Below are 23,676 nucleotides of genomic sequence, written 5' to 3' on the forward strand. Positions count from 1 at the left end.
TAGATTCTCAAGACTGGACAAAAATTTCCATTGGCGGGAAATGAATACCTACTTTGGAGGACGACCCTCATTTTGGAGAAATATACTCCCCATCTCTGTAAATGTCTATTCGACAGGTTCATTCAGCAATAAAACGCAGAAAGCTATCCACAGCTCCAAGCAATCGATCAATCGAGGCCTCGTTGTGCATCAAATTCAAAGACATAAATCCTCTTCGCCCAATGATGATCCCATTCGCAATCAACGAGAAATAAAAGGAATTCATCAAGTCTTCCGAATTTCCCCCAGAGAAATGTACCCCGATCGCACTCCCAAACCCAGTAAACCTCAACTTATGGAAAGCGGCTTTTTGAATAAGGAGCGCCGCCTGCTCGCGAAACCTATCACCCAATGCATTCAAACGCTTCAGCTCATCTGCAGTGATTAAGTTTGCGGCAGCAACGGCAGCAGTCATTGTAAATGTATTATTATTGAAAGTTCCTGAATGCTGAAGCGCGATTGACTTGTCCGTCGAATCAAACCTGTCCATGATTGCAGCCGAACCTCCAAACGCACCAAATGGAAATCCACCACCAAGATACTTGCCAACAGTTGTCATGTCAGGTATGATATTCCAGTAACCCTGGAGTCCATGATAATGCAGACGAGATGTGACAACCTCATCGAAAATCAACACAGCGCCCGTTTCACTAGCTGCTTGGCGGAGGAAAGCGAGAAATTCTGGAGTTGCGGGATGCATACCCCCGGCACCTTGAAGAGGCTCCACTAGGATTGCCGCGAGATCCTTTATCAAAGGCTTTGTAGCGGAAATGTTGTTGTATTCTCCGATTATGAATTCATGAGGAAGGTTCATCGGATTGTCTTTCATGCCGAAGTTTATAGTTCCACCATGGTACCCGTTTTCGAAGACGAGGATCTAGCTCCAAGGGCCATTCGTCAGTGTTTATTCATATTGTCGTTTGAGAACTGGGTGAATGTTCGCTCACTTTCTTCCGCTTTGTATGCGCCAAAGCAGTTGCTAGAGCAAATGTATTTGCCTCCGTACCAGAGTTACAGAATCGGACCTTCTCCAATGATGGAATCCGGGTAGTCAATATTCGTGCCAATTCCGCTTCCTTTTCAGTGATACCACCAAGGCTGAATCCGGTGGCCAAAGCTTTTTGAACTGCGTTGTTGATAACTGGGTGTGAGTGCCCATATATGCCCGCCGAAAAGTCTGATACAAAATCTTCGAATGTCAAGTCGTCGACTGTTGTGACTGTAGCACCCTGTCCTGACTTAATCACCAATGGAAAGGGCTCAGAGACGAGAACAGAGCGCGTACTTCCGGCCGGAAGTAACTTTTTAGCCTTTTCATGGGCTTGTTTAGACAATGGGTGAATTTCTTCATATTGACTAACAAGAGTCTTGAGCTTCTGGTTGATTGAAACATCATTAATAGTTTTCGTTGCCATTATGAGTTTCAGAACGTCCCGAGGAATAGCCAGCTGGCAATTGTGCTTTTGAGAATTGGATGTTTAGGCCAAATCTTGTTGCATGAAATAGAACGCCTCTGGTTCTAACCTGCGCTTGATATATATCAGGGAGGCACGCAGAGAGACACTGAAACGAGAAGAGAAGGAATGAAAAGAATCAAGCAACGCACAGCACTGGAGATGACTTAGAGTTAAGCTAGAGTAGTGCATTGGAGGAAGATATCTTTTCTCCAATAGATCTACCCATTATGACTTGAACTGATAAGTTGAGGGGTATCGGGCGATTGCCCGCACACCCCGCACACGCACGTCCTCCAAGTTTGAAGTATGCATTCCACAATTTCTGGATGCAACTATATTGTGATTTATTAGAAAAAGAAAGACCGAATCGTACGGGTATCTCGGTTCTTAAATTTGAAATTCCCTGCAAGGATCTTCCACAAAGCAAGTTCAATCTCGCTACATATAGCACACTGCTAAGGCAGGCAATAACCGCTCCGGGGCCGCTTTCACGTGATGCCTAAAATATAAGGCCACGTAGAGACACCCATCAAGTCCTCTTAATTCAGCAATTGACCAGATTATAAAAGCTCGTCAAATCACTATGCAATCAACTGCTTTTTTTAGCAAGGGAGAATGAGCAATTACTCGCTAGAATGGAGAAGAAAAAGCAAAAAAGGACTCGGTCAAGGCAGCAGATACCCCGTGAAAGAAGTCACCTGATTTGATGCCTGTCAACATCTCTATTTCCTGTCTCCATACCTCTTCTTTCCCTCTATCTCCTCCGTTGTTTTGGTCTCGAATACATCATATGGCCCTCATCTCACATTATTCCTCTGATACCCGCAATATTATTTGAGACTAACGAATATTATATTGAATAGATGCAGACGCCTTCCCGTCTATTAAGGTATTGCTTTTCAGGATCACATATCTGATGTGCCCGTGTGTTTGTGATCAGTCCTGTCCACAAATTTGGATTTGTCACAGGGAGGTTGTCGGTTCACTCTTTTTTTTTGCCAGCCACGGATCTCTCTGTGCATGTTCATGACCATGCAACAGGTCCATGCTAATAGTCTCACGCCGAGAGACTTTGCGAGCTATTGTCTTTATGCTTTGGAACATAGCGACTTCTGGCGCGTAGCGTGGGTCCATATTTCTGGAGGACCACGGGGACAGGTGCCAGAGCTAAGAGGACAAATGCACAAAGTGAGATGGTCCAGTTGAACCCAATCCGGTTGACCATTTGAACAGTGAAAAGAGGAAAGACAGACGAAAACGTGTATCGCATAGCGACATCGACTGCAAATGAAGAGGCTCCCAATTCGGCTCCATAAACCTCATTTTTGTACAGCGGGTAGACCAGCTATGCTTTGTTAGCAACTAATACGACAGAAGTAGATAGATCAAGGACGTACCTGTGATAGCGCAAATGCTAGTCCATAGAATGCCCCAGCAATGAGCGGACAGATCCAATGAATACCTTCTCGAGCTGTCCAAGCAAGCCTATCGATTTGTATTAGTATCCTCATCCAACGTTCATGGCATTTCCCTGGAAATTTGACATACCAAAACAAGCTGATCGGCAACAGAATGCCTGCGATAGTTGCTGCGGGCAGTGAATCTTCGGGCTGTGGGTTCGAATTCTTGTCTCTTCTTTTCATAACCATTGATATGATAGGCAGTGCAAACAGACTACCAATCAGCAAAGGAGTGAATGCCAACCCGACTTGGTAAGATGAAAACCCATACACTTCCTCAAGGACGACAGGATAGGCCGCATAAAACACAAATACCACAACCTGACCCATGGTCACAATAGCCGCCGTGGGAAAGATAATTGGCTCCATGATAAGCAGCTGGAAAGGACGCGAAAAGGCAGGACCGATGCAGTGCAACAGATTACGTCTAGGCAGGTTCAACTTCTTTCTCCGAATCTCAGGTCCATATGTCTCCGGCACCGTCACCAAGGCCAGGAAACATGCACCCACCAGCATGGCTGTGAGCCAAAAGGTCCAGCGCCAGTCACGGTCTCGGACAATTGCCTCTCCCGCGGTAGGACCGACTTCACTAGCAACTGCGCCAAATATGCCGTACACAGCGAAAAGGAGACCGCCAATTCTGTCTTCGGGCATTTTCCATAGATCGTTCAACAGGCCGGAGAAAACGGTCACGGAAGGGGACCCAACTATACCGCAGATACCACGGGCGACTGCGATTGTCCGAAATTCTTGGGCTGACCCAGCGACGCATGTGAAGACCACATGAAGAAGCAGGGAGATTTTGTAGATATATTGTCTGCCAAATTCCTCTGAGAGCGCAGCGGTGCACATTGGTCCAATGACGAATCCTATCGCGTAAAACGTTATAGGGGTGAGGGCCAATGTCTCTGAAATTCGAAATTCCATCATAATACCAGGAACACTCGCGATGTAGACTGAGGTTGCGAATGTACTAATTCATCATGTTACTCAAGCCCAACTTGACTATGGCCTCATCTTGGATATATTCAAGTTGACTCACATGAAGAAATAAGAAAAGATAGCACAGAATGAAACAAACAGTTTGTATTTCTTGCTCCACTGGCGTGCGTCGGGTACCTTAATGTCCTGGTCATCGGAACCATCTTCACTGCTATTCAAAACTCCCTTTTCATTCTTTTTTCTCGCCGTTGGAAGCGACATCTCCACCAACAGTGGACGCACCATCTTCAGTACCAACAGCTGGAGTCCCAGGCATTGATTCATTGACTCCGGGCGTCCGATGCTCTTGCTCAAGATCTGCCATGTTATGTGAGGAGTTGGTCTCCGAATACCCTTGAGATTTTCCCTGTGATAAAGAGCGAATGGATAGTATAAGGAATAAAACCCGTAGGGATAATGAAGAACAGTTTAAAAAGACATGTGGGCGGTCCTACATCAGAAAAACTCTTCCAAGACCAGGGAGTATTAACTAATAATATACGTATAATACCTGGCCATGCGATTTACACACTGCAATGAACAGCTGGACTACACCCTTGTTTGTATTTAAGTATTGTATACAGTATTGATACAAGGCTATTGAATGAGTACGTGGGTTCGATTAGCGGGAAAACCGAAGATCTTTGCGAAGTTTAGATTGATCGCTTGCCTGCACAGACCCGCCGTCGGAAATGAGACAGCTCCACACGCGGCTTATGTTCAGATCCCAGATCTGCTTCGCGACTCAGATTCATCCATAAACTCGGTAAATTAAACGTAGTTGTTAACAAAAACCCCATTTATATTTCCAAAACCCATTAAGCAACCCCTTAAGAATTATGTTTTTAGGTCAAAGATGGACCTGGTGTACGTCGGGAAGGGTGGTAATTTTGCAGCTTCAAGTTGGTTCTAGAGATATCTACATAAGGTAAGTTAATATTTTATAAGCTTCGGCATAGCTCTCTCTGTTCTATTAGCCTCAACGCATAGAAAATCCGGTAATGCGGCTGAATTTTCAGATGGTGTTGCCCCGCTGATCTGGATGGAAACCATGGAACAATCCAGGAAAAATTTGCCGGTGGGGAAAGAACCGTGTGTATTGATGCGAATTTGGTTTGATATCCTTAGTTTCGATTGCCGATCTACTTCCTCTGTTCGTCAATAGCCAAGCACATTCGATTAAGGAGGCTTTGAACCTTGGGACGTTCGACCCGTTTGATTTCGGTAATCGGGTCTGCCGAAAGAGAAACGTATGCAAGATCTATCAAGTGGAGTCTCGCGAACGAGAGATGGTTCACGAGCGGGATACATCTGATTCCACAACAATCGCTACTTATTCAGCCCTTACTTTGTTTTCCACAAATAATCCAATCAATTGTGAATACAGATAGATCTGTATGGCGGTGAGACAGGTTTCATATCGTGATCTACAAGGAAGATGATATAAACTTTAATCCTTGGAAAGGGTCAAATCTGGCAGAGGGTGACATTATTCTGATACCAGAAACAACCTTGGTAAAAACAAGTCAAAATAAATATGGCGTTGAGCCACGAGTACCAAGATAATCACGTACCTTCTTGAAGAGTGAAAATTCATCTTCATTAGGGGGTTCCATGAGAGCATTGAATCATGGTACAATGCCACAGCTGAGCTCAGCCCGAATTGTGGATCTTCTGGAAAGCTCCGACCCGCAAAGACGAATCTTGGGACACGGACTTGTTCGGACTGGAAACGCGGCTCCAAACAGAAAAAAAAAAAATTTAAGAAGAGGACTAAATACAAGGATGGAAATCATCAGAAAAGGCTTTTTCCTTTTTTCTGTACGAAAGATTTCGAGTAAGAGGCCTCAATAGATACGCTGCTTGCCTGTCTTAAACAATACTATGTCTCTCCCTTTGACGCTCATAATGTGAACATTAATGAAACTTAATTTGCTCACCTTGCATATTACGCCGTTTCCTGTTTTCTAGGTTTTTCTCTCTGCAACGTTCAATCCAGCGCTCAGTCCACCTGGGTGTTGTCTAACGGGTGATTGGCAGCTTCAGGGGTATAATCGCAGCTACGTAACAGACCTGTCACTATTCACTTTGTCGATATACATATATCGGCTAATGCAAGGGCTTGGGCGATCTGCAAAATAGTTCCACCTGTAATTACGTATAATATTATGGGTGGCAAGGCCTTATACTGGATCGCGGAATTTTATATCCACATATTCTGCCCGCCTTGTTCCTAACATCGTGTTCCACCTGCTCAGATCCAAGGATTCCAGAGGTCAACAACATCTTAGCTGTATCCATATTGTCGATCTATATCTCGTCTCCATAAAATATCTTCGTAAAATCGTGTGGATTTGGTGAACAATTCTGGAACTTCGGACTTTGACCGCAGCTGTGATCCTCGATCTCACCCGAACGACGGGGTCGAATTACAAATGATACTATTGTAAGTGATTGTATTAACCACAGTGCTGGGACGAGCTAAGCTCAAGCGACGTAATGCTGACAAAATAAATGTGCGATAGCTCGATGCAATAAATTTCCTTCCAGATATTGCAAAAAGAAGATAGAGTGGTACCAACATATTCCTTCTATGCGAAGCCTGCAGAATTCAACACCACGATGTCTAAATTGATTCTAGCTGTGGCTATTGCGTCGGTCGCATGGGTAAGTTTATCAATGCATAGATCCAGAAAAAGGAAAATCTTCATATTAACCCAATCTACTATAGGCAATCGGACTCGTTATTTACCGATTATTCCTCCACCCGTTGGCGAAGTACCCAGGTCCTCGTTTGGCAGCCATCTCCAATTGGTATTCAGCTTATCATGCATGGAAAGGGGACCTGCATGTTAAAAACCGTGAATTGCATGAGAAATATGGTATACAATGCTGCTTCTCGTTATCTTCAATCAATACTGACCTGCTTTACAGGAGATATCATCCGATATGGACCAAACAGTATCGACTTTAATACGCACTCGGGGATGAACACGATCTACAGTACCCGAGCCAATGTACGGAAGACAGAGACTTATGTTGCCATGAGCGCCAGTCGAAGGACTCCTAATACCATTTCGTCCACTGATAAGACTGTTCATGGGTTCAAGCGTCGCATCATGTCCCAAGTCTTCTCCGACCAGGGGCTCAGATCTGTCGAAGACCGCTTCTTGCCAAGAATCCATGATTTTGTTGAGTTGCTTTGGGACGGCAATGGAAAGGGTACCACCACAGAGAAAGAGGATGCATGGGGAACCCCAAGAGATATGGCATTGATGTGCGGCTGGTTGGCATTTGATATTATTAGCGATCTTAGTTTCGGCGAGCATTTTAATATGTTGAAGTCGCCAGAACTACGATGGTTCCCATCGGTCATCCAGAAGCTTGCCCAAAGAGTGACAATCGTATGTTATCCTATTACTACCACGTGAGCTCTACTAATCATCCATGCAGGGCATGATCCAGCCAAAATTCTTCAATTTGAAGCTTGATCGACTGTTCATGGCATCTCAAGTCAAGGATATCTTGAATGCCGGGACATGGATTCGCGAGCGCTCGGAAGCACGAGCCTGTCTCGGCAACGACATCAAACAGAAGGATCTGCTCTACAACATGATGAATGCTACTGATCCAAAAACAGGGATGAGCTTCAATCGAAAAGACCTTTGGTTAGAATCTATCATGTTGCTCACCGCTGGTAAGCATACTTCCCATACAAAGCTTACATCAACAATGAAAGCTAAATCGTGTGAATCTTAGGCTCAGATACAACCTCTGCCGCAATGGCCAGTACATTTTTTCTTCTAGCTCACGATCCCGAAGCGCTTGCGCATTTAACAGAAGAGATTCGTGTGACATTTTCAAACGAAGATGAAATCCGTATTGGTCAGAAGCTCAACTCTTGCAAATATCTTCAAGCCTGCATCAACGAGTCTTTACGTCTCCTACCATCTGTTCCCAACTCCCCTCCTCGATTAGTCCAAGAAGGCGGGATTCAGATTGATGGTGAGTTCATTCCTCCGGGAATCACTGTCGGTACATCCATCTACACACTTCAACGGAACCCAAGATATTTCACCTCTCCTAATGAGTTCCGCCCACAACGATGGCTATCCAACCTTAAGGACGGAGAAAGTATTATGAATTCCAATAGGGAAGGATTTGTTCCTTTCAGTTACGGACCTCGGTCCTGTGTCGCATGGAGGCTCGCATGGACAGAAATGAATGTGACCCTTGCACGGACGTTTTTCCGATATGACATGAGATTGGCACCAGAAATTTCTTGCTGTGGTGGGACACGGAGAGATTGTGATTACCCGTTGAAGGGCTTTATTACGGCGGCGGTCGATGGTCCTTGGTTACAGTTCCGACCTTCTCGAAGCTAACTCACGATTGGTGAAATGCCATTAAATCATTTTGAACATAGACAAATTCAGTGATATCACATTTGTATATACCGTTGTCGCGTGGATTTTTGATAGTAATCTAGGTGATCGATTTTCTCCCTTCTTCTAACATCAGACAAAGGAAATTTAAAATAGTGTCGATGATAACACAAATGAAGACTTTTTGGAACCTCAAGCCGATACCGTACGCAAATGGAGGATTTATGACCAGTTCTTAATTAGCTCTGTAGGTCAAAATGAGATCTTGGTATAAGCGCACCTAGAGTTGAGCTGTCGCGGAACGAACTTGCTTTTAGGGTTCCGCCTTTCGATGAAGTTGAGGTGACTAGATGAAAAGACTTGTAATGCATGCTACTAGTAGTATCAAGGTCCTCAATCCTGCTATATCAATATATCAATAGTGAAAGAATTTATTGAACTGCGCAGTGTCTTGATGTTTTGAATGCTAAATTCCGGCCATGTATCTTCTGGAAAGCGAGTTCAATATCTATAAACATAGCACACGGCGTCCTCAATTGTGCTAGTGGCTCGTGGCCAAGAATCTCGAGATATAGCAACATGGCGAACGTAGTCAACATCGTATATTGCCTCATTCATATAAATATGTCTAAAGTCGGTCGGGAGGTATAGTAGGTCCTGACCACGGAAGCTTATCCAAGCCAGAACAGGCATTGAATTGAAAGTAAAGCCTCGAGGATCCATAGTATGAGGTATGCGTTGTTGCTTAGTGCTTCTGCCTTCAAGATTCTGTCTCGGACGTCGGGTGGGTGGCATCAAGCCACAAGTTAAATCAAATTCGCAATTGACATCTGAATAGGCTCCGATTTGACGAATGTTGAATAGTGGCTGAGATTAGTCGTATCAATTTTCCATATTCGAGTTGAAGCACTATCCAAGTTCTGACAGTCTCTTTCAAGTGCTTTTCAACCTTGGAACGCGGCTATACATTCCCCTTCTGATTTGTCTTATAATCGACGGGAAATCTATCTGTAAATAAAAAAGCAATAAAACTGAATTCGAAGGTAACTTTCAATCATTCAGTTCTTTTCATATCAGTTGAATATTCATTCAATTATGATTAGACCCTAGAGGGATTATAAAGGAGTGAAGGGGATACGATACAAAGATAGTGAATGAATCTTAGATTAGTAAAGCCTAGCTAAGCCTGAGAAGTCGAAATTGCGCTACCGTTGATTATCCAGTTATCCAATCGTGGAGGAAAAGAGGATTCAATGATCTACTGGGCAAAGAGACATGCAGTTTTATGCCCGGTTAATTTATCCAGCCAGTCTGGAATTGACACTTGATGCAATTTGTAGATAGTATGGAGGCCGCATTACTGTAATAAGTTATTTGGCCCGCCCGGCCCCTTCTTGCTCCTGGCTAGGGGTGGATTCCTTTCTCCGTTGTTCACGGCCAATAAAGTGGCAATGATGTCGCAAGAATGGGCTTGAAATCCTGGCCCAATAAGGTTGACGTCTACGCCCAATGCGGAATAGGTACTCTGAACACTACAATTGATTGTCTCGTCATCTCCACTGCTCGCTACTTCCTCGCTCTGGAGTGGCCTGCGGCTCCAGGGATGGGATCCGTGCTCTATTCGGCATAGCCAACCAGATCACAATGGACTGCAAATGTGGATCTCGAAATATCCGTGTCTGTGGGGCGAAGGGTCGGATGTGTCGGTCCATCAAGGCAGTGCCATCGCGCTAGCCCAAAACCACGATGAGTGCGCCGGGTGTGGAGCTCGCAAGCTGTGTGCCGTGGAGCGAAAGATCTAATTTCCTTTCTAGTTGCGCGCGGCCATTGAACAATGGTGAAGAGTGTCTACGTTAGCCGATAAGTCTGTTTAACAAAATGTTGCTTAAAGATTCCGGGGCCGCCAAAATTCAATAATAGGTCGCAGGGGTGTCTGTATAATCATGATGTTCTATCCTCTACTTGGGGTTTTATCCGCAGCAAATCTGGGACTTGCGGCCATATGGTCAAGGTCAGCCTCTCTGCCAACGGCAACGATCGACTCGGGACCTATCATTGGGACAACGACTTCGTTCCCATCTTCGACGAGGACTGTGAAGAAATTTCTGGGAATTCCCTTTGCCAAAAAGCCAGTTCGGTTTACTCCTTCAGTGGCAGTGGATGGTTGGTCCAAGCCTTACAATGCCACAACATGGGGGGTTGCATGCAACCAGGAAATCAGCCAAGCCGCGGAATTGTTCTATGAAGCGATACACCTCGGTAATCCCTTGGGAGGAGAGGGTGAAGACTGCCTCAACCTCAATGTGTTCACACCTAAATCAGCCTCACGTGGATCTTTAGCGGTGCTGGTTTGGTTTTATGGTGGCGGCAACGCGAATGGTGCCACATCTTTGCATCAATACGATGGCTCGTACTTTTCTGCAATGCAAAACGTCGTGGTGGTTTCAGTCAACTATCGGACGAATGTCTTTGGGTTTCCAGGAGGTGATGTTCCTCTGGAGCATAGAAATCTCGGGTAAGTTATCCTAACATGTTGAGCTTTCTGGAAACTAACACATGTTGTTAAACGATAGACTATTGGATCAACGACTGGCCTTACGATGGATTCAACGTAATATTGCGACTCTAGGAGGAGACCCAGACAAAGTGACTATATTTGGCGAGAGTTCTGGAGCTGCAAGTGTTGATGCATTGCTCACCTCTCCTCCCGATCCTATGTTATTTCGAGCAGCTATCATGCAGTCAGGACAGAGTTCTGTTAAGCTTGACAACGCCCCCGACGATATCGGTTACTCTGAATCATGGAAACAGCTCCTGTCGGCCACGAACTGTACTTCTAATCCTATCCGCTGTCTTCGATCAATCCCTGCTGCCAAACTGGAAGACATAGCGACGAAGAATAACTACTCTGGAGGACCCGTTGCCGACAATGGTCAGACATGGGCAACCTCTCCTCGCTATGAACGCATTATATCCAAAGAGGGAAACTCTTCCATTGCACGGGTACCCATTCTGATCGGAAATAATGCTGATGAGGACAAGCCTTTCATCATTGGAATGAATGATACATTGTCAGCTTTGTTTGAAGCTGGACTAGGCGCATATGCACCCATAATTCTCGCTGCGTACCCGATAGGCGCATCTGGTGTACACACGGAGAATGACCGAATATCATTGATTGTCAATGACTTCGAAATGAACTGTCCAATCGGCACATTTGCAAATGATTCTACCAGAGTCGGTATTCCCACTTGGCGATACTTTTTCAACGCCAGCTTTCCCAACAACGAGCTATTCCGGGGAAGTGGAGCTTACCATTCTGCAGAAATTCCTTTGATTTTTGGCACCTACCAAAGAGAGAATGTCACTTTCTTTGAGAAGGAGGTCAGCCAGGCTATGCAAAAGGCATGGGGTGACTTTGCTAAAGACCCATATTGTGGTCCAGGTTGGGATACGGTCCCTACTGTTGGTGTCTTTGGTGATGGTGTGAAAGCTGGTATGAGTGCAATTGAGAAGAAAGCCTTGAGAAATGCCTCGGCTGGGGAAATTGATTCGAGATGTCACCTATATAAGTCTATATATGCAAAGACCTTGCATGATACCTACTGATAACGGTCAGTGATGACTAGTATCATCGACGTCGCGTCCGTATTATACCATACCTATTCAAATAAACACTTTCTCTACATGTTAACACCCTCTGAGTATATTAATAAATTCCGAGATTTAAGTGAGAATAGCTTTCATTGCCATCATGATGCCTGTGAATGATAGGAAAGCATATAGTGTTTCTGAACATGAATCCTGCCAAGTTAATTTAGAGTGTAGTGAAGTATGGAACGAGTGTATGTACTTCTCATTATGCTAGAGCGGCAAGAAGTATGGCAGTTGAGACTGAGCAGAGAAAACGTTTGACCTGAACCTTTTCGTATGAGGCTATAATGACTGACGACTTCTGTTCACAGACGCATAGTTACATGGGTATTGGAAAGCAAATGCAAATAGGGAGCGATGCGTCGAGCTAGAAAATTGAAGGTCTTCCATGATAAACTGCTTCCAATTTTCCATGGGAATCATTACCCAACTACCATCGATGGCTGGCTTTTCGTTTTTTCATTTGAAATTCTCAAGGGATATCAACTTCTTGATTTTGACTGTCTTCTTTTGATAAATCACGCCCTGTTGGTGGATAGGATTTGAGTGCAGAGTACGTTGGTAGTTTATGAACCAACATACCACACCTCGACCCCCAGAATGTCAAATTTAACACCTTCATCAGACAACGGCTCATTACCAAATGTCTGACTTGGCGCACTCACGCCCTTTTCAAGGCCAGAGTCTACCCATAGGCCATAATGTCCATCACTGTATTGAGTGTTAGCAACCAGCTTCTTTTCTTAGACACATTCATATAGCCAGTCAACTTACCCGCCACCAAGACTCAAGAATCCCGTCTCACAAAACATCATATAATCATTGACACCACTGTAAGGGAACGCCTTGAAGCGAATGCGCTCGGGAGTACTCGCCCCACTCCGAGATGTGTTGATCGATGATGGCGAGGGAGGTGCCAGAGCACCCCCGCTAGCAGCAGCAAGGTTGGTCTTGATATTCAGGTTGAGATTGTGCGCAGGGTTTTCGGCCTTGGACTTAGACTTCGGATCATTGCGTATGGTACTCCAGCGACCGGCGTGAGTTGTATCCGCAGACGGAGGAGGAGGAAGACCAGCGCGTTCCAATGCCTCCTCAGATTGAAGTCCGTCACCGGGAAACGCGAGACCGAGATTAATAGGTGGAGGAAGGACGCTAGCGCGCCAAAGGAAGCATTCGCCCGTGCCGAAGAACGAGGTATCAGGGTGCGGCGCATCGGTCATATAAGCGCCAAACACGGCGCCGGTAGACGAAGCATCTCGAATAACAAGAACATAGCCCGCCCGCGGGCTACGGTGAGAGAATTCTTGGCAATTATCGTAGAGGGTAGATAGGGATGCGCCGTCGCGGTCGAGACTATAAGCTAGACGCCAGTTTTCAACGAGTTGGAGGCGGGGAGGAACGAGGAGGCGGATTTCCTCAGCTAGGGCGCGAGTGAGAAGTTGTTGTTGGAGCAGATCTGCACCTTTGGGTATTGTGAGGCTAAGAGGTGTGAGGGGTGGAGGTTGGAAGGGGGAGGCTGTTCGGCGTGGGGTGAAGACTTCTGGGGATGACCAGGAGGTGGAGGAGGGCATTTCGGAGGCGATATTAGGATCTGTTAGGCGTCTGTATAGTCCTGAGACGACGTGGCTAACAGGGTAAGAGAAGTAAGAAGCGGCGGACTGGTAGCTGTTTGTGTTGGCTGGTTTTTGCTGGGGCGTGTGAGATCCGGACTTGGTGGAGCTGGAGGTGGATGGGGTGTCGGAGGGGGTTACCCCCTGAGGTGAGGACGACATACGGACAATTCGATCTAATTGGAGATGGAAGATCTGGGGTGAAACTGCGGGGAAGATGTATGGTACATGCAGGACCGAGGACAGGGTAGATGCAATGGAGACATGGGGTGAGGATGATACAAAGTTATCGCTTATCATGTGGGGGAAGCGGCTCATAGGTGCTAACCATAAATTTGCTCCGTAGACTAGACAGTCAACATTTCAACCTTTTTGTAGGAAGAAATATGGTCCTGATTGCTTTACCATCCATCTCCTTTTAATGACCGCGGCCAAAAGTCTATCATACGTAGGAAAATACTAGTCTTTATTCAATTCTCTGTAAGTCGCGGAGGAACTGTACGTTGGGCCTTAGATCGATTTGAATTGACTTTCCAGATCATACGACAAATTGAAGTACAGCAAAGGCATACTACTAAACTGGAGGCAAATTGGAATTACTAGTATTCCGATGGATAATTTGTGAGGCTCATCGTAATACAATACTACGTTGAAAAAAGACCTTAAGAAATAAATAAACGAGCGGTAAAAGTGGATCTCAAGCTAGGTGCACATAATGCCTATTAGTGCTGCTCAAGCTACTAGTAAGTGGTCAATTCAAACTTTACCTAGAGTCTCTATTAAGTGGCAAAATTAAATATGATATTGGTTCCAAGACACCGTATACATTTAGACGGGGAGGAACAAAGCCCCGGTTTGCCTCCCACTATTAGTGACGGCACAGTGGCGGGGAGGAGTTGTATAAATTAAGATCAAGTCTACTAGCACTAGATACATGCAACATTTTCCAAATATTGATGTTCTGATAAACACATTCAATTCCTAGTATTGGAATAACTTAATCCAGGTGGTATCATCGAATTGCACAACCATGTCTACCCGGTTCTCCCAAGACGATAAGTACCGCGACGAAATCATCCAGATGGAGGATGAAAAGTACGGCGCTGGTCACCACCGCCATGTCAATCATGATTTCGACTCGAGGAGTGAGGTATGAACACAATAGCATGGAGCTCAAATTTTAAATTTTGACCAGGAAGCTGACATGGGACAGGGTCCCTACCGAGTTGCTCACCGCCAGCCCCAAGGTCGTCGTTCTCCTACAACATCAAATAAAGCGAAGGGGAGCTCGGGCTCAGCGGCGAAAAGACATGACCAGTCAAAGAATACCCGAACAACTCACCATCATCCGCAGTCCGATGTGCCCGACGTGCCTGGAGAGTGAGAAGCTTGGAAATTTATGTGGCGATTAGATGAGAGGCGCAATGTGAGGTTGTACATAGAACTAAGTCTATGGAAGCACATTGGAGTTTTAAAGAACCCTTCCACGCCATTTAAAAACTAAAATTGAAATGGAATCAAGGGTGAATAACCGTGGACTTTCTGAGAAATGTAAAATAAATTGAGGGTATCATGTTCATTTGATTGACAAAAACGATGTATCAGATATCAACGTGCATCCTTGGGTCGTAAATCGACAGTCTCATATTCTAGGCCATTAACCTCAAAGACATGCCCTGGCCGTAAAGCGCCTGTATATATATTTTGTTCGGCATGGGGATGAAACAGTCCCGTCTGTCTGCAGTTGAGAACCGTCTTCAGGCCAGGAGGATCAGTCAAGCGGAAGACACCCCAGTCCGGGTCCTTACTTGGTGCACAGACAATAGCAATACTCTCTGGGAGCATCACTTGGTACCCGGAATGGGTGTGCAAGTCTCGAGAACTCATGAAACAGGTCTGCGATGGGTGTGTGTGAATCCATCCCAGCATGATCAGATCTTCAGAGTCGCAATAGTCAAATATCGCTGATTCATTGGTAGTTTCGCAGGTGTCTGATGTAGATATTTGCTCTGGAATAATAAGCCTAGATATGAATAAGGCGTTGGAGACTAGTGTACCGCAAAGAATACCACATGTCTCTAGGTTTTGGCGGGTGTTAGAGGATGCCAGAGACAAGAAACGACCTCGGAGACTAGATGGAAGAAACACGGAGCGCAGTGGACTTCCATTCTCAAGGTAAGCTGAGGGCTTGAAAGTGTAGCTTGAGGGGTCGAGGTCGGAGGAAGTTGATGTTTCTCCATCGTTGGATGCTGGTATTTTTGCAGATGCCGACGGTGCTGGTGACACCTTGGATGGAAGCGGAGGGGGCGAACCATCGACTAATGATGCTCTCTGCGGCTCAGTACGTTCCTTTGGCGGCAAGACCGGGGGTGGTTGTCGTTGAACATTCTTGTCCAGGATCGCGATTTGGCCTGGTAGAACAGATGGCTCAAACGTTTTCTGGCGTGGGACGCTTGGATAGTTGTAAGTGGCTGATACGGCAGGAGATTCGCGTATGACAGGGTTCTGTGCATAGCGTTGGGTCTGAGGCAAAGGCTGTGTGTGATCAATGTTGGATCTTATGTTCTGAATTCGCCGGCTGAGATCATCATCGGCGGGCGGCTTATCAGTCTTGAGCGCAGTTTCCCAACCGCCCCATACACCCGCCGCTCGGCGATTATCGTCTTCATTCTTTCGTACAGTAGCTCTGCGACTGAGTTCGGATTGAGCTAAACGAACGGCTAGGTCACGGTTTTCGCCAGCTTCCAATGGTTCCGCCACGCCACTCAGAGCAGGGTCCGCTGGTCTTTGTTGTCCAAGCACTGGTGTAGGTTCCGAAGGTAACTTTCGAGAATCTCGCTCGCGCATTAATTGGGTGTGCCGTTCATATCGCTTGTTGATTCTCGGTCGCAGAACTTCTAATTTGGCGAGGTTTTTCTCGACTTCTTTCTCGGCAGCCACCAAGGCCTGTCGCGTATCGTCTTTATTGGCATCGGGATGTTTTGACAGGTTTACCAGGACCAGCTGGGCGTGTCGGAAGAGTAAGAGATAGGCTTGCTCGTCGTGGCCTTCGCGCTCGTAGATTCGGGCCTAGAGGGATTGAAATGTCAGCGGAGTTTCCAGGCAGCAAGGTCGGAAATCGACTTACCTCGCGGATCAGAGTGGCCGCAGTCCGGAGCCAATATTTGAGTGGAACACCAGGGTTGTACTCATACTCCTGGGCGGTCTTGGTAATCTGGTTCACACTTTGTGGAGGGCTCCCGCCAGTACTTGGAGCCATGATGTGAGAGGCTATGGCGGTGCGTGTTAAAGGGAAAAGTTGAAGGCAGACAGTTTAGGATTAAGAGCCCCTCTTCAAGCAGTGCGGATCAGAATGGGCATGGTTGACGCAGATTGAGTGGGGCAATCCCCGATGGCTCATACAAAGACCAGAGACAGTTGACACGAAGGCAACCGCATTCAGGCGGCCAATCTCAATGGTAAAATCAACAATGAGAAGAACCGAGCACGAGACACGGAGAGTAAGAAAGCAATGTTGCCTGGTGGGGGGAGACAATGCGGAACCAGATACGGATGATGTGAGTCTGTAAATACGGTACGGGTTTCTACCTTGTTGAACGCGGGTAGGGGACTAAAATACGCGAAATGTCATAACCCGACTCGCTCTCATCTGTAGTATATCTCAGTTTTCGAGAACTAATCTAATGTTTACATAGACAAGGACGTTAAAAATAAGCCAGGAGTGGTGGGATGAGTTCTTACAGCTTATATATCTACGCAAATGAAAAAAAATAATCCAACAGCGTTGCAAACAAAGCTCTCCACTCAACTGGCACATCTATACAGTAGATTACATCGCATGCCGACGCCGCAAAGCTCTCCGCCTCAAAACGAAGGCAGAATAACTTTCTTCACAACCGAGCTACTCTCTGTCTTTCTACCTCAAATAGCCCCATATTCGATTTGAAATGACGAGAAGTTCATGAGAAAAAGTGCCATGGCGCCCAAACTGAAGCCACACAACCTCAACCCTCTTCAACATGCCGCCAGTCAGCAAATGGACGCCGATTGCGCGATTCCCGGTCACCAAACTTATCAGCCAACATGTTAAGAAGTTTGCGGGCAAGAAGATCAATGCGCAATCAGGATATGTGAGCGAGCAGCTATGCTGTAGGTTGCTAACTTCATATACATGCTTTCTACACGATTTGTTAAAGAGACTAATATGTGAATCTGTTCTATTTAGCGCACTCACTCCAACGCCTATCTCCGTACCTCCTCCGCAACAAACCACTGGATATCATTGATCTATGGCCAGGAGATGGAGTTTGGTCCTCCCAGGTCAACGAATACCTCCAGCCCCGTCGGCATATTATGATTGAACCAGACTTAGACGCATACGGACCCTTACTCAAACCATTGGCCAAAACAAAATCATCTTTTAAGCTCGCATCTGGAAACATCTACACTACAAATTGGACCGATGTATTCAGCAAATACCTACCAGAACAATCTCCACCAGAAAAGACCTCGGGAGGCAGCTTACCCAAAAACGACACTCTATTAGTCCTCGCCAAACCACCCATCCCCAATTCGCCCAAGGACCATTACACCCCGGCACGATGGTGGGCCGCAGTCATGGAAAGCTGCATGTTACAAACAGGACTAAATGCGTACGGCAGTGTACGAATCCTGGCTACCTTCCCCCTTCTCGAAATACAATCAATCCTCCCCCGGACCGTCTTCGATCGCAAGCGCCCTGCTCTCCTAACAGAAAATGTGGCATTACATGCCTTCGAAGTGGCCAGTAGCTACGAACCTGAGCCCTGGTATAGTCTTAAAACATGGGACTCCATTCAACACAACTTCCGGCGTGTAGCCGAGAGAGCTACAACCCAAGGCGTGGAAACTCCTCTTGGTCGCGAAGGACCTGCACTAGAATTAGCGCCCGATAGCCCGAAACCCCAAAAGGGAATCCCGTATCACCCCCGGGCTCGCACAGAAGGTCACGATCATTTCATGCAAATCATTGAAAAGCACGCGAAAATGGAGGCCAAAAGTACCCCTGATGATCCTAAATTGGTTAAATCCAAACGCGACGCGAGCAGAGCTATGACGTCACTAAAATTTGACAATCACACTGCGTTGATCCGAGAAAGCTTGACTTCCGACCAGATGGCGATTGACGGGCGAATGCGAGATCTGTCTATTGCCGCTGCAGATCCCAATGTTACCGCTACCAAGCTACAGGAGCTTGATAAGGAGGTTGGGGATATGCAAAGCGCCTTGACGGAGCGGATCTCTCAAATTCACTTCCGTTTACATCGTAGCTGGGATCGGAATTTGGATGATGCTCGAATTGAAGCTCGGTCTAAGAATTTGGATGACTCCGTTCTCCTCTGGGATAAGCGACCTTTTCAGCCTCTGCATATCAAGTCCGACGAAGTGTTCCCCGGCGCGGCGCGAACATTGGTGTATTTCGAAGCTGAAGAGAAACCCGCTTCAATTTACGGACTACGCAATGTCCCTGTTGAAAAGCGCCAACAATTGATGCAGCTCTTTGAGGCATTGTCCGGTGCTTTCGGCACCCGTCACCATATGACCATTGCCGAACTGACAGATGCCATTTTCCCCGGGCGCACGGCAAATGAGCTCGTCCAGTCCATGCCCGGCCTCATTAAATACGCAGCGAAGCGACTCAAACCAAACTGTGGACCCAAGCCACTGCCCGACGGCCACACCAACCCCGAAGAGTGTTACCAAGAAAACATCGATTACGATCTAAGTGACTGCCGACTACGATGCCTCCCAGCGCAAACATTATGGGAAATCGTGCTGGAATACCAGAAGGATGCGCTGGATCTCTCATCGCTTCAATTCCTTCGACTTCTTGGGGGAACTCTGACGTCCTTTCGGGCCGGGGACTACTCCGTATACGAGGCTAAAAGTATGCGCTAGATCCACTCCAGCTCAAAGTGGCTTAGATTTACATTCGCATTCGAATTGACCTGTATCACTACGTCACCCCTGTAATCATCTTAATCCTGACTGCATCTGTTGAGCTGCAGAGAGGATCCCCCAAGATCCTTCAGCGCGTCTTTGTCGGGATGTTTCGAAACCGCCCCAGGGACATCGGGACATCTGCATTGATGTTTACGTTCGCCCGGGAAGCAAATCAAACGGTGGAGCAGAGCACGGGTCACAGGGATTGGCCCCTGGTTCCTTTAATTGGAGACCCCGATTGGCTCGGGATGAGAGATTTGTATAGACTTTGTACCAATAGATGTATAATCACACTACTAGACTAGACAAGAAAGACTACATTAAGTAGTAATCAGCTAAATGAGGTTTATTGTACTATTGTAATTCATATTACTCCTTCAAGTATAAATCTTATCTATATTTATCTCCAATCCCACCTTGACTCATCTTCATAGCTGCATATCCCACCTTTACTACCGTAGTAGCGCCGCCCCGCATCCGCCCTCAAGCCTCCTCAACCCGTTTCCTTCACTTTCCGCCCCAATGTGCATGTCTATCAATCATGTCTATGAACTAATTTCCCCAATCTTCCCGTCCTATCTCCCTATCAGATAAACCCAATCCGCCCGAATGATACAGTACCGTGCACTGGGTTCGGCCCTTTGCAGGTGACCCTTCAAAGATTACCGGCGAACCTTCCGAGTTTCTCCATGTGGTTGGATCGTTTTTTTTTCTTTAATGAGGAGCCATCCACGGTTACTACGGTCGTATTGCACGTCTGTTGAACTGGTTTGCCGATCAACTAGTTTTTCCACTGTTTTTCCCTGTCACTTGCTGGTCGAGACTGATCTATCGCCCCGTTAGTGTGGAACTGGGGCCCTTTTTTCCCTTTCTTTTTCGTCTTTTTCGTGTTTCTTCCCGCTTTTTTTCTTCTTTAATCTTCCGGCTTTTTTACGGGACCACCCCCAACTCAATTATGGAGGACTTTTTATGATTTTTTGCTCTCTAGTTGTTTTGTTTTCTTTTATTCTCCGTCAATCATATTTACTTTTCTGTTTGATTTCGCTTTGGAGAACGCGAACGTTCATATTTTCCATCCTCGCTGCATTCGTCGCCTTTTCGCCGCTTCCACGTCATACCCGTTGCCCTAATCCGTGGATTATGAGACTGGATTGACCGCGACGCGCCTAGAGTCCTTTTATCCGGTGGCGCTGCTGAAATCCAGCGATAAAACTATCACTTTCGCAAATTTGGTCTTGCATTGTGAACGACTCGATTTCTCCCATCAACATCCACCGATTATTATCCTCCGCGGCTAGCTATACACTCGGAGTGTATACCGAGGATTCCCCGACACAATCCAATCCAACATTCCATAGACCACAATGGCGACCACCTCATCACCAATGCATTTGTCGCTAGAAACAAACCACAAGACACAGCCAATCGCGATCCAAACCCCAACTTCCGGCTCAAGTCTCACGCCCCCAGTAACGCCCATCGGAAAAGAAAATGATCCAAAAAACACCCTTCCAGACCTATTAATCGGCGCAAACCCCGCAGAGACATCTGCGCTGGTCAAACGGAACAATTGCACCCCGCTCCGCTTCACAGATGAACTAGAAGTTTGTTCTGATGCGGAGGAGCGCCCTATTGAATTCGGTCGCGGCGCATGGAGTATCGTCTACAAGGCGCGCTCAAGACCTAACGCCACAGTCGCAATCGCAATCAATACGCCTCCTAGTTCGCCTACCGCCACCACCCGCGTGTACGCCATGAAATCTCCAGTGCGCCGGGATGCGCGCCCAGTTTTACAGGCCGAGGCACTCACTTTAACACGTCTGAATCTAATTCCGGGCTACGAGCGATATGTTGTTCCATTCCATGGCTATCACACTCCCACTGAGTCTTTGGTTATGTCCGCTGTTCCTTTGGCACTTTCAACATATATCGAGGACCAAGCGGATCTTATGCGGAAAAGAGGCCCTTCCACCGCTACAATGTTCGATCCTGTTCAAGGTTCAGAGCCTTGGAAGAATCTAGCATTGAAGTTGATTAGTGGTCTGGAATGGTTACACAAGACAGCAGGTATTATCCACGGTGATATTAAGCCTCATAATCTGCTCTTGCGTCCTATGTCTCCAGATGATGAACTAAGCGCTAGTATCGATGCGTTTCCGTATGAGCCGCTATTCGCAGACTTTTCCTCTGCGCTTGATATCTCCCCTGAGAACGGGCGAGATGGTAACCAGAGTTCCATGTCTGCGTTTACGCCTCCGTTTACCGCGCCGGAACTTCTATCCCTTGCTTCTTTGAAGTCAGGTGATGTAGATCCTACTCCAGCTTCGGATGTGTTTTCGCTCGCTGCCACACTTGTTGCAGCTGCCACTGGTGATCTACTGCTATATCCTGGCTCAAGCAATATGCAGCGGCTAGCGATGGCGCGGGACGGACAACGAATTTTGGAATTCACACGATGTGGTTCTAATGGGAGTCGCGTGCCGAGAAATGGGTTCGTGGAAAAATTGATTCAGCCTGCTATTTCTAAGGATCCCGCGCAACGCATTGATATTTCGGAGTGGGTGACTTTGGCGAGTGTCTGATTTGGTCGTATTGCGATTTTCATGCAGATCTATTTTTTTCATTTTTGCATTTTCTTTTACTTTTTACTTTGACTTTGCATTTTGTTTGCGATACTTTGCATCTGGGAGCATTTTTGTTTTTACTTTGTATCATTACACTCGCTTGGCATATGAGATACCCTATTAGAAAGAGCTGACAAAAAAATCACAATAAGTTGGATTTTAGAAACACGTCATATCCTGTTTCATTCTGTATACTGCATCAAGACCCGAGCTTTACACTTACCACAAGGTATTCTCAATCTTCAACCCAGAATTTGGTTTAATATTCCAGCTTGTTGGAACTACGGCCGGTACAACAATCGGAACAGCACCATATAACGACTCCCTTATTCGTCGAAGAAAAGGAGCAGCATCAGCTTTGAATCGGCCCTCAGTAGAAACTTACATTCCTCATCTGGATCTCGAGGTAAAACCATTTATCAAGGAAATCCTCGAATATGGTCACGCGGGCACAGTTGCAGTTAATCCCGTCCCGCTCGTTCAACGAAATAAATAATTGATGGTGAATCACTGTAAATGCATGATAATCATCAAATTGCGCTTTGAAATGAATGGCCACGCTTCATAAACCAACTCAACTCCAAGGCCGAAAAATCAAATCACTGAACAGATCCACTAGACCGAATAAAAGCCTCAAATTCCTAAATCTCACCATCATGACCCTCATCACCCTCAGCAAACCTCTTCAATCCCTCAATCCACAACCCAAAATTAAAATCCAATTGACTCCCATACATCCACTTCACAACATAAGCAAGATACCCAATCTGATTCTCCCAATTCCTAACCTCCGATCCCCCCTCCACAGCTCGAATCTCATGCTCCCTCTCAGCAGTCAAAAGCCACGGCGAAAAAGTATCCTTAGCCTCAAAGTCAGAGCTCCACACGATTCTACCCGGCGATCCAGCCTCTGAATTTGGAGGCTCGAATTTCGTAACGACGAGGGATGTATCTGTGAATTTCTCCTTGGGGGAGGTAGGATCCATGAGCACGTGGAAAATCATTCTTGTGCCGTTTTGGAGGATGGGCGAGAGGGTTGTTGGTGTTTCAGATAAGTCGTCACTTGTGGTTGTGATTGAGGTTATGTTTGGTTGCGCGACTATGGTCACGCGGGGGATGAACTTGTTCCATGTAGGCCATGTTGAGGTGTTTATGAGCGCGTCCCAGATTTTGGTTGGGGGTGCGGTGATGAAGGTTGAGCTGCCGATTTGGCAGATTGCGTCTTCGGCTTTGATGTTAGGCGTTGCGCGGGTTGGGTTTTTGGGGTCTGATAGGGCGTGTTCAGCCATTGTTTCTGAAGTAATGAGGTTGAGTTTATAGCTTTGCAGGGGTGTAGGATGAGTGATGTCGGCTGATAATTTATATCCGTGCGGAGTGATAACCTTGACTGATAAGGACTGGGCCCCACTAGGACGCCTAATCGCAGGGGGCCTTAGGTATTGTGCATAAAGTTTATACTTTTCTTCACAATCGATATTTATGAT

The 23,676-nt window shown here is 46.4% G+C and overlaps 10 protein-coding genes across 10 annotated transcripts; 5 read left to right on the plus strand and 5 right to left on the minus strand.

The window, feature by feature from the left end:
* Positions 1-118: 118 nt before the first annotated feature.
* N7478_002117 (acetylornithine aminotransferase) lies at positions 119-1,454 on the minus strand (the record flags this gene model as incomplete). The annotated part of the gene is made up of 2 exons (XM_056918331.1): positions 119-916; positions 987-1,454. The coding sequence occupies 2 exons, from the start codon at positions 1,452-1,454 to the stop codon at positions 119-121; spliced, it is 1,266 nt and encodes a 421-aa protein (XP_056783942.1).
* A 1,099-nt stretch (positions 1,455-2,553) lies between these two features.
* Positions 2,554-4,262, minus strand: N7478_002118 (MFS general substrate transporter; the record flags this gene model as incomplete). The annotated part of the gene is made up of 5 exons (XM_056918332.1): positions 2,554-2,841; positions 2,894-2,981; positions 3,045-3,929; positions 3,999-4,101; positions 4,181-4,262. 5 exons carry the CDS (start codon positions 4,260-4,262, stop codon positions 2,554-2,556), a joined length of 1,446 nt encoding a protein of 481 aa, XP_056783943.1.
* A 2,297-nt stretch (positions 4,263-6,559) lies between these two features.
* Positions 6,560-8,322, plus strand: N7478_002119 (cytochrome P450; the record flags this gene model as incomplete). Its single annotated transcript, XM_056918333.1, has 5 exons — positions 6,560-6,604; positions 6,669-6,819; positions 6,872-7,341; positions 7,391-7,634; positions 7,697-8,322. 5 exons carry the CDS (start codon positions 6,560-6,562, stop codon positions 8,320-8,322), a joined length of 1,536 nt encoding a protein of 511 aa, XP_056783944.1.
* A 1,943-nt stretch (positions 8,323-10,265) lies between these two features.
* N7478_002120 (carboxylesterase hlo) lies at positions 10,266-11,931 on the plus strand (the record flags this gene model as incomplete). The annotated part of the gene is made up of 2 exons (XM_056918334.1): positions 10,266-10,837; positions 10,896-11,931. The coding sequence occupies 2 exons, from the start codon at positions 10,266-10,268 to the stop codon at positions 11,929-11,931; spliced, it is 1,608 nt and encodes a 535-aa protein (XP_056783945.1).
* Positions 11,932-12,542: 611 nt separating this feature from the next.
* N7478_002121 (putative oxidative stress response protein Oxr1) lies at positions 12,543-13,748 on the minus strand (the record flags this gene model as incomplete). The annotated part of the gene is made up of 2 exons (XM_056918335.1): positions 12,543-12,687; positions 12,751-13,748. The coding sequence occupies 2 exons, from the start codon at positions 13,746-13,748 to the stop codon at positions 12,543-12,545; spliced, it is 1,143 nt and encodes a 380-aa protein (XP_056783946.1).
* An 868-nt stretch (positions 13,749-14,616) lies between these two features.
* N7478_002122 (uncharacterized protein) lies at positions 14,617-14,970 on the plus strand (the record flags this gene model as incomplete). Its single annotated transcript, XM_056918336.1, has 2 exons — positions 14,617-14,736; positions 14,782-14,970. The coding sequence occupies 2 exons, from the start codon at positions 14,617-14,619 to the stop codon at positions 14,968-14,970; spliced, it is 309 nt and encodes a 102-aa protein (XP_056783947.1).
* A 224-nt stretch (positions 14,971-15,194) lies between these two features.
* Positions 15,195-16,845, minus strand: N7478_002123 (putative endosome-associated ubiquitin isopeptidase (AmsH); the record flags this gene model as incomplete). The annotated part of the gene is made up of 2 exons (XM_056918337.1): positions 15,195-16,655; positions 16,714-16,845. 2 exons carry the CDS (start codon positions 16,843-16,845, stop codon positions 15,195-15,197), a joined length of 1,593 nt encoding a protein of 530 aa, XP_056783948.1.
* Positions 16,846-17,605: 760 nt separating this feature from the next.
* On the plus strand, positions 17,606-19,523 carry N7478_002124 (uncharacterized protein; the record flags this gene model as incomplete). The annotated part of the gene is made up of 2 exons (XM_056918338.1): positions 17,606-17,735; positions 17,812-19,523. The coding sequence occupies 2 exons, from the start codon at positions 17,606-17,608 to the stop codon at positions 19,521-19,523; spliced, it is 1,842 nt and encodes a 613-aa protein (XP_056783949.1).
* Positions 19,524-20,932: 1,409 nt separating this feature from the next.
* N7478_002125 (protein kinase domain-containing protein) lies at positions 20,933-22,150 on the plus strand (the record flags this gene model as incomplete). The annotated part of the gene is made up of 1 exon (XM_056918339.1): positions 20,933-22,150. The coding sequence occupies one exon, from the start codon at positions 20,933-20,935 to the stop codon at positions 22,148-22,150; it is 1,218 nt and encodes a 405-aa protein (XP_056783950.1).
* A 683-nt stretch (positions 22,151-22,833) lies between these two features.
* On the minus strand, positions 22,834-23,481 carry N7478_002126 (SRPBCC domain-containing protein; the record flags this gene model as incomplete). Its single annotated transcript, XM_056918340.1, has 1 exon — positions 22,834-23,481. The coding sequence occupies one exon, from the start codon at positions 23,479-23,481 to the stop codon at positions 22,834-22,836; it is 648 nt and encodes a 215-aa protein (XP_056783951.1).
* Between the last annotated feature and the right edge of the window lie 195 nt (positions 23,482-23,676).

The sequence above is a fragment of the Penicillium angulare genome (assembly GCF_028827245.1).
Source record: "Penicillium angulare strain IBT 27051 chromosome Unknown utg000002l_segment0_segment0, whole genome shotgun sequence".
Classification (NCBI taxonomy): Eukaryota; Fungi; Ascomycota; class Eurotiomycetes; order Eurotiales; family Aspergillaceae; genus Penicillium; species Penicillium angulare.